The 12,383-nt window shown below is 37.6% G+C and overlaps 1 protein-coding gene across 1 annotated transcript; it reads left to right on the forward strand.

The window, feature by feature from the left end:
- Nucleotides 1–1,060: 1,060 nt before the first annotated feature.
- LOC132697758 (staphylococcal nuclease domain-containing protein 1) lies at nt 1,061–11,986 on the forward strand. Its single transcript, XM_060663371.1, has 13 exons — nt 1,061–1,155; nt 1,442–1,569; nt 1,626–1,765; nt 2,105–2,439; nt 2,500–2,677; nt 3,665–3,805; nt 3,866–4,226; nt 4,280–4,457; nt 5,063–5,201; nt 8,877–9,478; nt 10,601–10,960; nt 11,664–11,772; nt 11,830–11,986. Coding segments are annotated over exons 1-13 (2,724 nt in total). The 5' UTR covers nt 1,061–1,104; the 3' UTR covers nt 11,832–11,986.
- Nucleotides 11,987–12,383: the final 397 nt, after the last annotated feature.

A 12,383-nucleotide genomic window follows, 5' to 3' on the forward strand; every position in this document is an offset into this window, starting at 1 on the left:
GACTGCGACTAAATAGATCTAAATGCCACCTGATGATAATAGACCGGGCAGGAACAATTCCTTTACCACTGCAGCAAATCCATGACATAGAAGTTAAAGAAGAGGTTATTTATCTGGGCACGAAGATAACAAATAGAGGTGGTTCAGAACAAGAGATTAAAAGAAGAATTGGGATGGCAAAGGAGGCTTTGGGAAGGCTGGTTAAAATCTGGAAAGACCACCGTATCCGCAAGGAAACTAAAACAAGACTTGTGAAATCTTTAGTGTTCCCCATTGCAGAGTATGGCTCGGAATCCTGGACCATAAATGCTGCATCTCGAAGAAGAATTGAGGCGTTTGAAATGATATGCTACCGAAGAATGCTGAGAATACCCTGGACAGCATACCGCACCAACGCATCCATCTTAAGAGAACTAAAAGTACGGGAAAATGAGAGATTATTACCAACAATACAACGACGTATGCTTAAATTCTTCGGTCATGTAATACGAAAGGACGGTATGGAAAAACTCATGATACAGGGGAAGGTTGATGGAAAAAGGGCAAGAGGAAGGTCACCAGTGAGATATATAGATCAAATAAAGGAGCTCACACAAATGTCGGTCTCACAAGTGATGCGTACTGTGGAGGACAGAGAAGCTTGGCGAAGGGTCACTACACAACATCCATGAACGAGTCACGACGTCCGAAAACGGACAACGACTGAAGAGAGAGAGATACATCCACCTATCTTTCTCTTTTTGTTAGTATTCTTCTGTGGTTTAAGCCCGTAGCACAGAATACTAGTGGTCTGTGCCCAGAATAATCCGTAGTCCACAGACGATACTCATCGACACCTCTTTCACTTGCTGAGGGTCACGTGACTGCCACCGGGCAGATGACGTGCCGCCTACCCGTCTCGCTCGCTCTCGGCTTGTTCCGATTTCAGGTAGGTAGGAATTCCCGTGCTTCGTCTCTATCTAATCCCGCGGCCACGACGGAGACGTCGCTCATTCGAAAACGTTACGAACGTGACATTGATTAGTGCTGTCTTTATTTAACGTCGCGCTGATTTCGACAGTTCTCTTTCGGACGAAAACACTCTCTCAAGTTAATGGCTATACGATGACGACACCGCAGCAACCTCCGGTCCCCAAACGTGCAATCGTTAAGCAGGTTAGTGAGTTATTAGTGCCGTGGTTTCGCAATCCGGAACACCCTCTACCTCAAAGCTGAAACATCCTTTGTGCGTTTGTCGCAAATTTGAGGGCCTATGCGAGGATATGCCGTGTTGGCACCCCACATATGGAACCTACCTTTCTCAGATTTAATCGCCCCGCGGTCTTTAATCTCGTCGCACGCAATGTACGGTCAAATCCAACTGCACCGTTGCGACCGGCTTAACTAACGATTTGTCGAAAATTATGTGAGCTAACCTAATTTCGTCCGCGTTGCGTTCCAGATCCTCTCTGGGGATTCCGTTATAATTAGGGCCTCGGTGGGTGCCCCGCCGCCCGAAAAACAGATCAACTTCTCCGGCGTGACCGCCCCCAAGTTAGCGAGACGACCCGGGGACGCAAACGCTACAGGGTAAGTCTAGAGTGATGCTATGACGCTCTGGGTGTGCAAGTTTGGAACACTTTCAGGACCGAAACTAAAGACGAACCATGGGCCTGGGAGGCCAGAGAGTTCCTTCGGAAGAAACTCATTGGCGAGGAGATCCTGTTCATCTTGGAAAAATCGTCAAACACCAACAGAGAATATGGGACAATTTACTTGGGAAAGGGTATATAATTCTGTCAAACAAAAATTATTTCATATTAATTAATAATAACAATATTTTGACTGGTCAATACCTTACCAAGGTTTACATTTCATAGAAAAAGAAACAATATCTATTCAAGAACAAACTTCTAAAGCTGATACCTTTAGTGCACATTATTTAAAACACTGTATTATGCAATTTATTCTTTCCTCCTACCTTCTTTTTTAATTTTTCTTTTATATCCTCAAAAAAAACAATTGTTCTACCCTAGACTAACATTTCAATATTTTTGCTTAATTTTAATTAGTTTTTTATTTTAGTGTTTAATAGTAGTCTCATTTTTTTGGGATTATCTTCTAGATATTAACAGTGCCGAAAACATAACGGAATCGTTGGTATCGGAAGGCCTGGCTTCAGTGCGCCGAGAAGGGGTGAAACCGACCCCCGAATTGACCCGTCTGCAACAATTAGAGGACGCGGCGAAATCGGCGGGAAAAGGAAAATGGGGCAACAATCCGTCATCGGAGCACGTGCGGGATGTCAAATGGAGCATCGACAACATGAGGGCGTTTGTGGAGAAAAACGAAAATAAACAGTTCGACGCCATCATCGAACACGTCCGCGACGGGTCCACGATCAGGGCCTTCCTATTACCGGACTTCTATTATATAACGGTGATGGTGGCTGGAATAAGGGTGGGTTAACCTTTAACACTTTGTCATGTGGCCGTTATCTAAATTCTGGTTGTATTTCAGTGTCCCGGTTTTAAATTAGACGGGCAGGGCAGGCCTGATCCCAACCAGAAAGTGGAATATGCGGAAGAGGCTCGTTACTATGTTGAAGTGCGATTGCTGCAACGCGACGTCAAAATCGTCTTGCATTCTGTCAACAACACCAACAATAACGTGGTTGGAAGTATATTGCATCCAAAAGGTATTTTCTTATTAGTCTCTATGCCTTGTCGGAAGTCTGAAAGCTTTTGTATAGTTACCCTCCCACCATTCTATCTCTTGAGCACTCGTAACATTATATTTTTTACCACTCTCAATGTTGTATCAATGTCTGTTGATGACCGTTTGTGCATTTTTTTTCTTTTCGCATTTTAATCTAAAGTCTTTTTGGTCAATCATTTCATCTGTTCTTTTTTCTCTTTATTGGTTTGGGTTGTCTGTCTCAATGATCTTGCCCCGTATATCATGTATTAATCATAAAAGCAATTTATTTTAGCAATTAGATAATACCTTAAAAAAAATTCCAATTCACAATAAATTTGAGAAATTTGTGCCTGAATTGGTACTGAGTGCTTGCGCTTCAGTAAACAATTTAGGATATAATTTGTTTTTAAATAATATTATTTTCAAAACACGCTTCTGGCCAATTGCTAGCGATTGAAGAGTCTTATAGGCTACAGCACCCTAAACACATACACCATAAGATAAATTTGATTTTACTAAAGATTTATGTATCCTAATAAGGGAACTCTTTGACCAATTTTGAGGTAATATAAAAAATTTATAGAATAACTTGCGCATTTTTACAGTGATATAATAGACGTTGTGGAATTTATGTAAAGATCGCATTTACAATTCGTGTCATAGCCACAGTCAAAATTATGAATTTTAATTCCTTGCAAGTCTGGAGAGCCAGCTTTGGTCATGGAATAATTAATGAATTGGGTTTTTGTCTAAATTAAATGACAACGGGCTATAATCTTGCCATTTTTTTACCAGACTTAGTAATTTTTCAGCCTTTGCGGCAGTTTCTTTCCAAGTGTTTTCAAAAATAATCAATTCCTTCCTTCTTTAGGTAAAATAAAAAATATTCCATACTTACAGACATGTCATTCATTCTTTGATATTAACATTTTGGAACTTATATTGGAATATATATTGAAATAACAAACCCCTGGGGATTTTTTAGGAAACATCGCGGAAAACCTTGTCAGAGAGGGCTTTGCCAAGTGTGTGGACTGGTCTTTGACGCCGCTTCCGTCTGATGTGGTGAAGAAATTGAGAGCAGCAGAACGTCAGGCAAAGAATGAACAGAAAAGACTATGGAAAGGTAATTCCTATAATTAAATCCGTTGAAAGAACAGTCAGTAAGTAAAACTAACCCGATTAGGTTGGCAGTCGAGCGCGCCCCAGATAACTGGCAAAGAGAAAGAGTTTACCGCGACGGTGGTGGAAGTGATAAACGGCGATGCTCTGCAAGTCAAACTGGCGAATGGCACATCCAAAAAGATATTCCTAGCGAGTATCAGACCACCCAGAGAAACGGGAAAAGCAAATGACGATGAGGGAAAACCGCTGCCACGACCAAAAGGTTTTCGACCACTGTACGACATCCCATGGATGTTCGAGGCTCGAGAATACCTCAGGAAGAAATTAATCGGGAAGAAAGTGCAGGTGATCGTTGATTACATCCAAGGAGCCAGGGATGGGTTCCCAGAAAAAGTTTGTGCAACTGTACTGTCCAACAGCAAGTAAGTAAAGCAATTAAAAGGAACTATTGTTGTATTTTTGAGGGTGTTTGCAGGAACGTTGCGGAGGCGCTTGTCTCGAAAGGACTCGCGACAGTCGTGAGGTACAGGCAAGACGACGACCAAAGGAGCTGTCGATATGACGAGCTTGTCAAGGCCGAGTCGAAAGCTGAGAAGTCTCAGCTCGGTTTGCATTCTAAAAAAGATAGCGCCCCTTTGAGAGTCACAGAGATCGTAAGTTCCTAATTGTTATTCAAAACATATGTTTAAAATCTTACCATCAAGAATTAACTAAAAAACTATAATAACACAACTGATTTTCCGCGCGCGATCTATGAGGATGAGGATAAGAGTTACAAACCGATTTGTCACAGTTAGGCGTAATTTTCACAGGCAATTTTGAGGCAGCGCTGCCAACATGGAACCCAAACTTCTTCTTTAGGAAATCTTGGTAAAGAAAGATGACAGATTCCTTTTGATTTTTCTTCTTCTTTTTTTGATATTGGGGGAATACAACGGTCTTTTTTTACGAATTTACAGGATGTGCACAGGCCAAGCTGAAAAAGAATATTAGTAATGGTTTTATAAATTATTTGCGTTTGCTTCCGTGTTTCCTATAAATTAACATTTAGTTTTTACATTTGCACTTTTTTTGTGTTCACTATGGAAATGACATTGTATCCAAATTTTCTCGTCAGTATGAGGTCAAAATATTTTATTATTTCTTATTTATCTATGGAAAATTATTCAGGCCCTGCAGTACCCTGGATAGTTAAATTCCGTTTAAATTTTAATAAAAGTTAACTAACTTAACGGTATGATTATTTTCCAACACACAGGACGCCGCCAGGGCTAAACTGGAGCTCGCCACGTTCCAGCGCGCTCAACGCTTGGACGCCATCGTTGAGTTTGTGGCCAGCGGATCGCGATTCAGACTGTACATTCCAAAGTCCAACAGCCTCTGTACATTTTTGTTAGGTAAGACGATGCCCCCTCCATAAATAAGTTGATAGTAACAATCTGTGGCATTCTAGTCGTTAAATGTAAATTTTAGTATTAAAAATAGCAGAAAATATTCTTGTTCTGTGCTTAAGCATTCTTAGCCGTTGGGTTTAATGTGTATACGGACCAATGAAATATGCATAAAAAAATTGGTCCATAGTTTTGTTTTGTTTTGTGACAATGGTTCTCTCGTCTAATAGCTAAATTCGAGCTGCAATAATTTTAAAATGCGAGTCTCACAGCCGCACAAATGCGTTGTTATACTTTCACGGTCCTAAAATTTTACGCGTTGAGGTTTTTTGCTGTTAAATCTACCAAGATTTTGCAGTCATTATAGTTAGTTATTACCCTATACGTTTAAGTAAAGAGGTCTTAAAATGCTGCTATTTACTTAATAATGTCTAGTGCCAATGGGCGATGCTTTTTGGAATTTTTTTTACAATTTTAATGGGTCATATTTTGTAATATGTCAAAAATATGTACCTAACTTTTGTTAAAAGAAAAAGTCACTAGCAAATGGCAAACTGAGTGGGTGGTCGGCGTAAACACCTCACCTCAGTCCCTTCAACTACCAGGGAGTGATTTAATTTTTGACCCAGGTTTTGTAATATCTAAAGTAATAATTACACATTTAATATGTTAATGCGCAGTTTTGCGGCCTATTTTAGGTTCATGTTATTGCTTCCAAATAAATTAATTTGAAATTAAATGAATACAAAAAGCTATAAAGTTTTTTGAACAAAAAAAATATGGTATTGATTTTGCTCGCCAGTACTTTAAGATACAAAATATTAGTTCATAGTTACAAATTTTATCTAACTAAAATGTACATTCTATATGAATATTTTATTTGCAAAGTATTCAAAAAATATAAATAAATCTTAAAAAAAAAACATTTTTGCTTATTAAGTGACTTAAGTGAGTGATTCTTTGTTTAAAATAAAGGGCAGTTTGTTATATAACCGTTAGAATCTGTTTTTCCTCCTGCAATTTTTTCATAATATGTCTTTCCAAATTGAAAAATAAATTGTAAAGCATTGCTTTGCTGGGAATTGCTGTAGATTTTGCTTGTTTTGTTTGGACACAGTGTTATCAAAATATTGCAGTATGCAAAAGCTTCTATATAATGACAAAAAAATATATTTTTATGTCATTGCATAGGTTTTTTCTTAAATTTAAATAAAAGGAGTACTAGAGGTATTCTAATTCAATCCCCTGCACTCATTAAAAAAAAGAATTAAAAGCATGCAGCATATTTCCGTTGTTCTGTTTTCCTTTTTATTATAAAAAATAAAAACGTTATTTTCCTCGATGTCTCCCTAATGATTGGCTTTTAATCCAACGTTTATATAACGAACTAGCCTTTTTTTTAAATAAGGAATCGCCCATTAAGTTTTTCGCATTTGTTTTGACACACAATATTTATCATAATCACAAATTTTCTTGCTCCTCTATGGAGTCTCTTTTTATAGGTTATTTATTGTTTTCTCCGAATTTTCGTTTAAAATCTTAATCCTTATAAATAAACTTTGCTGCAAAAAACATTTGTTGCTCCTAATTCTTTTCTTGAAAATGTTTATTAACTTGTGTTATTTTAGAGCTTCTTTTGGTTGACTGATTTTAATTAATTAATTAATTTAATTAAAGACTTCCGTTCAATAAATTTCATTCACAATCTTTCTCTGTAAAATGTGCGGAACAAACAACATTTTTCGCTATACATTTACCATAACTTCTCCTACATCTCTTTGCAAACACTCGCTGTACTGTACGTTCAATTTATCTTAACATTTTAATTGGCTGTAACTTTTTTGTTTCTAGAGATATCAAGGTAAACAAGAAAACAAAATATATTGTTAGTAGTCAATTTTTTTTCCCAGTGACGTATAAAACAAACCTATCAATTTTCTGAGATATAAGCCTACATCATATTTTTAAATGGAAGACCCTGCATATTATATACGCGTTTAATAGAATATTTTATTCCGATTACAATGATGCCACACACTTTATATTTTAGTCCATTCGTTTTTGACAAATGGTCAAAAATAGGAAATTTTTATATAATTTCAAAAAGTGTTCTGACTGAAAAATAAAAATATGTTTATGTTTAACATATTAGTAAACTGAATTATTGTCCAAGTCATTATTGTTAAAATGGTTTATCGCGAATGTGTGATCCGTGAAAGGAGTGATATGCTTTAAGTATACTTTCTGAATAATAAAAGTACAACCGCAGCTCGTCGTCTGTATATTAGAGTTTGTCCATAGCACCGAGCTCCTCCTATTAAGTGCTAAAAAGGTAATACCGGAATCATAATGTTTTAAAATGAAGAAAATAAGCCAAACATATTAGGATTCTTAAAACACATCCAGTTTCCTCTATTACTAGAGTATACGAAGTGACAGGTATTTCTCAGGGATCGATCCCCTCAGTTTTGAAAGAATATAAATATGAAAATGAGACTAATAATTTTTAAAAAACATTTTATGAACTTATGAAAGTTCGTTCATTACAAGAAAGGGGTTGTAATAGGCAAAATACGTGATATTGGTCTTTAAATAATCCTAGACAAAAACTCAATTAGTATATGGTGTGGTGTCATAGATGGGCATATTTTGGATCCAATATCTTGTTGTGCAAGTTAAAAATTTTCTTAACATTGAATATCCCGGGGGTTGGATAGGGAATGGCGGAACCATGGATTGACCAGCCCCGAGTTAACTTTAATGGATGTTTTCTTTTGGGGACAAATAAAAAATCAAGTGCACAGAACTGTTTCTAATAATGTTGTGGAACTTCGGCAAATGATTTCAGAGGCAATCAATCACTTGAGAGATAATCCGGAAAGGTTACTAAATGCAAGACATCATAAAATTGGAGTGTATGAGAAATGTGCTTAGGAAAATGGTGGCCACATACAGCAGTATTTAGAACAGTTAAAGAAATATAGTGTGTCTTGTAATTTTTAGTGTTTTTGTTCTACTTTATTTTGTAAATAATTATTGTGGTTGCAGTTAGTTAGGGCACCCTTTGAAATTATATAAAAATTTCAAATTTTTACCGATTCGTCAAAAACGAGTGGACTAAAATGTATTGTAATCGGAATAAGATATTCTATTGAACACTTATATAATATACAGGGTATTCCATGTAAAAAAATATGATGTAGGCTTATATGTCAGAAAATTGATAGCGTTTTGTTTTATACGTCACTTGGAAAAAAACTTGCCTACTAACCCTACATTTTGTTTTTTTTTGTTTACCTTGATATCTAAAAACAAAAAAGTTACAGCCAATTAAAATGTTATTAAGATAAATTGAATGCACTGTACATCGTATTCAAGGCATATCTGGAAGTTAAAATCATCAGGTATTTCTACCATACATAGCGTTCCTGCTATATTCCCATAAGAATTTTTACTTGAGCAGTAAATTTTCACCACACTATAGGTAAACACGACAAATAACACCCAATGTTTTAGTCGGGGGTCGCCAATCGACGCACGATCTCTGCCTTGCTCGTTACTGGGTGTCTAAGGTTTTTTTACGATCTTGTAGTCTGCTATGATTAAAAGCGTGTTGGCCCAATTTGTACACTTAAAATGCCCCCCACTTTTCGTTTTCCCTATACTTGGTCGTCGTCGTAGGCGGCATAAACTGCCCTAGAGCCAGTCGGCCAGCCACCGGGACGCTTCCTGCCTCCGAAGGCGAAGAGTTTGGGGACGAAGCGTTGCAATATTCGAAAGAACGGTGCTTGCAACGCGAGGTGTCTATCCAGGTAGACACGCACGACAAAGCGGGCAACTTTATCGGCTGGTTGTGGATCGACAATGTCAATTTGTCGGTCTCGCTGGTTAAGGAGGGTTTCGCGAGCGTCCACTTTACCGGCGAAAAGTCCGCGTACGCGTCCCAACTGAAACAGGCGGAGGAGAGCGCGAAAGCGCAAAAGCTGCGACGGTGGAAGAACCACGTCGAGGAAGAGGTTAAAGAAAAGGTAGAGGAGGAGCGGGTGAACGTCGAACGGAAGGTGAACTTCGAGGAGGTGGTCGTGACGGAGATCACGCCGGAAGGTGGGTTCTTCGTGCAGCGGTTCGCCGACGGTCCGAAGCTGGACTCGTTGTGCGCGAAGCTGAGGCAAGAGTTCGAGGCGAATCCGCCGTTGTCGGGCGCTTTCAATCCCCGCAAAGGAGACTTGTGCGCGGCCCAGTACAGCGTCGATAACCAGTGGTACAGGGTGAAAGTGGAAAAGGTGAGCTGGTGATTTTGGAACCTTTTTAGGTGTTATTGTAAGAACCAGCTGTGGAAGATGGTTACGAATTTAGACAGAGTACAAGAGTACATCTATTGTTTGTTATCGAAGAAAACACTAAAATCAAGCACCGAATTTTATTACCAAAATTAACGAAAACACCAAATTTTATAACTGGTTTTTTAATATTATTTGTTGTTTTTTAATATTTTCATTTAACCTAAATTGGTAAAATTAATGTCAAATTTCGCTGTGTGCAACTTGCAACTATCATAGGAATTTCGCAAAGTACAGACATCTTAAGTTGCAGGAGGCATAGTCTTCATATTTTGGGAAGGAAACGGTTTTAAATTCTTCACAATTTTTCAGAATATAAAATAATAGATCTACTAATATCTTAGACTAAAGAATGTATTTGGTGTGTTGTTACACTTTTTTTAAGATAAAAATTGCTACAAATTTTTAAGTTGGAAATCTATTGAAAGAAAACATTAAATTAAAAAGTTGGGCATGCAATTTTCCAATAAAACACAAAATTCCACTTGTAAAACTTGTTAAATTATTTGTTCTTCTCTTAAGTTAGTTTTGGTTTGGTTGCACATTTTAAAAATATTATATCAAGTAAAAACGACGTAATAGAACTTTTATATGTTGTAGTTTGACGAAATAACTAATTAACTTAAGTATTTTTTTAAAGTGAACCTGAAAGGTCTCGTTACTAAATACTTATTGTATGAATTTGTGTATGAATATTTTCCCCACGATTTTGTAAAACAGACAAAAGTATAAAAAAAAGAAGACAATAAAAACCAAGAAAATTATAAAAAATGAGATGCACCAAGAATAAAATGAGAATTAACCAAAATTATGAATGTTAACGAAAATCTGGAAAATTAACAAATCATTACAGCATTGCAGTTAGTTCGAGTAAAAAATGATTTTTTTCTACTAAAGCAACAAAAAAATTGGCTTTTTCGGTAAAATGTTTTTTTTTTTTCATTTGCGTGCTCTAATATTTTTCTGTTATAATTTTGTTTGCCGAAAACGAATAAAAAATATCTAAAATTTTTCCGAAAAAAAAAATGAGGTCACACCTAAATCCGATGTCACCCATCACTTTAGGTGCAAGGAGGTAAAGCCACCGTGTACTATATAGATTACGGTAATCGGGAGGTGTTGCCAACCGCACGATTGGCCAGTTTACCCGCAGCCTACACTGCGGACAAACCGTTCGCTTCCGAATACGTTATGCCCTACGTATCGTTACCGAAAGACGAAGAGTTTCGAGAGTTGGCGATCAAATTCCTGAAGGCAGACACGAGCGACAAGCTTTACCTGAATCTGGAGTACAAGAATCAAGGCGCGCCCCCCGCAGCGTCCCTGCACAAGGACACGTCGGGGGCGTCCGACATTTTCCGCAGCTTGATCGCCGATGGCTTCCTGATGGTCGACAAGGTCAAATCGAGGAGGCAAAACAAGTTGGTGAGTAGCGTTATTGTATCTTTTATCCAAATGGATCCCCGGCAAGTTATTGACCAAAATCGTAGAGACCGGAGGCTGACATAACGGTCATTCCCACCAACCTGCCCTCAAAGTTGTATTAATGATAGGGAACAACTAAATATTTATAAACGGACCAGGGGACTAAGTTTCAGTTTGTTGCATCGTCCGTATCCATAACAAATTTTACTCTCACATTGTAACAAAAAAATTGTTGGAGAAACTTTGAGTGGACCAAGTGAAAACGACATTTCTTTATTGAAATCTTGAATAAATTTATTTTTTGCCTAATATGACTAAATGTGTGGGTCCCACAATCTATTAAACGTATGGGAAAAATTGAAATTGTCCCTTTCATTAACTTAGTTTTCTGGGGAGACATTCGAGTTACTCTGTGAAAAACTCCAATAATTCGAGTAATCCTCAAAAAGTCATAGCTCCGTGTTAATTTTAGGATACTGGTAAGAACGAAATCGCTTTCTTCCACATTTTTGACACAATTTTGAGGTTAAGTGGCATCTAGAAATATGGATAGCCGATAGTCGTCTAGCTTTAAGTAATTGTTCTATGTGCAAATTTGGCATGTGATGGTAGTTTCATAAATATTAAGGGCTTGTGGGGTTTTCTTTGGGGTGAGTCCTTTGATCCCATATCACACTTTATTTTGGATTTTTGTTTGTGGCAGCTCGAAGATTATAGACAGGCTCAAGATCAAGCCAAAAAGGAGCATCTGAATATATGGGAGTATGGCGACATTACAGAAGACGATGCCAAGGAATTCGGCCTTGGCAATTGTAAGTTTGTGCAACTCGTCGAAAACCGAAAGTTTTGCCTAACTGTGTTATCTTTAGAACAACCGGTCGTTCAGGCAGCAAACACGAGCCAGAGCACGTACCTAAATGTACAGGGGATGGGGGCGCCGTCGTCCGGCAGTTGGAACGGATCATCTATCTTTATTCAGTCATAATGACATATAAGATAGAAAAAAATAAATTGACCAATACTTCACGTCATTTTATTTCAAATCCGTGCAAAATAACTGAATTTTTATTAAAATCAACAAGCCTTCTTCCCAATGCACAATCTAAAAAAGCCGGGTATTATTGTCAGAGAGTTGATAGTGTGCCCCTGGCTTTAGAGGTTATATTATTTTATGACAGTCGATAGCTGGTCCCCTGTTGTAATGTCTGCCTGTAATAATTTAAAATAAATATTAAAAGTTGACTACTGGCTAGAGCTCGTATAGCTACTAGAATATATAGAAGCCCTGTTATACTGATAAATTGCAAAAAGTGCATTGTAGTGAATGAAGCGTTGGCGTTTTAATCCGCGAGCCGAACGGAAGCCTTTGTTGTTATGCATTTTAAGGACAGTTTTTGACTTCTACAATTTCAAAAATGCCTAT

The sequence above is a fragment of the Cylas formicarius genome, unplaced genomic scaffold, assembly GCF_029955315.1.
Source record: "Cylas formicarius isolate icCylForm1 unplaced genomic scaffold, icCylForm1.1 PGA_scaffold_2__14_contigs__length_35257938, whole genome shotgun sequence".
NCBI classification, from domain to species: Eukaryota; Metazoa; Arthropoda; class Insecta; order Coleoptera; family Brentidae; genus Cylas; species Cylas formicarius.

Coding starts and splice junctions, on each gene's coding strand:
- LOC132697758 (XM_060663371.1), top strand. CDS start 1,105: ATGACGACACCGCAGCAACCTCCGGTCCCCAAACGTGCAATCGTTAAG. Junction 1,570..1,625: donor GGGGACGCAAACGCTACAGG/GTAAGTCTAGAG, acceptor GAACACTTTCAG/GACCGAAACTAAAGACGAAC. Junction 2,678..3,664: donor AAGTATATTGCATCCAAAAG/GTATTTTCTTAT, acceptor GGGATTTTTTAG/GAAACATCGCGGAAAACCTT.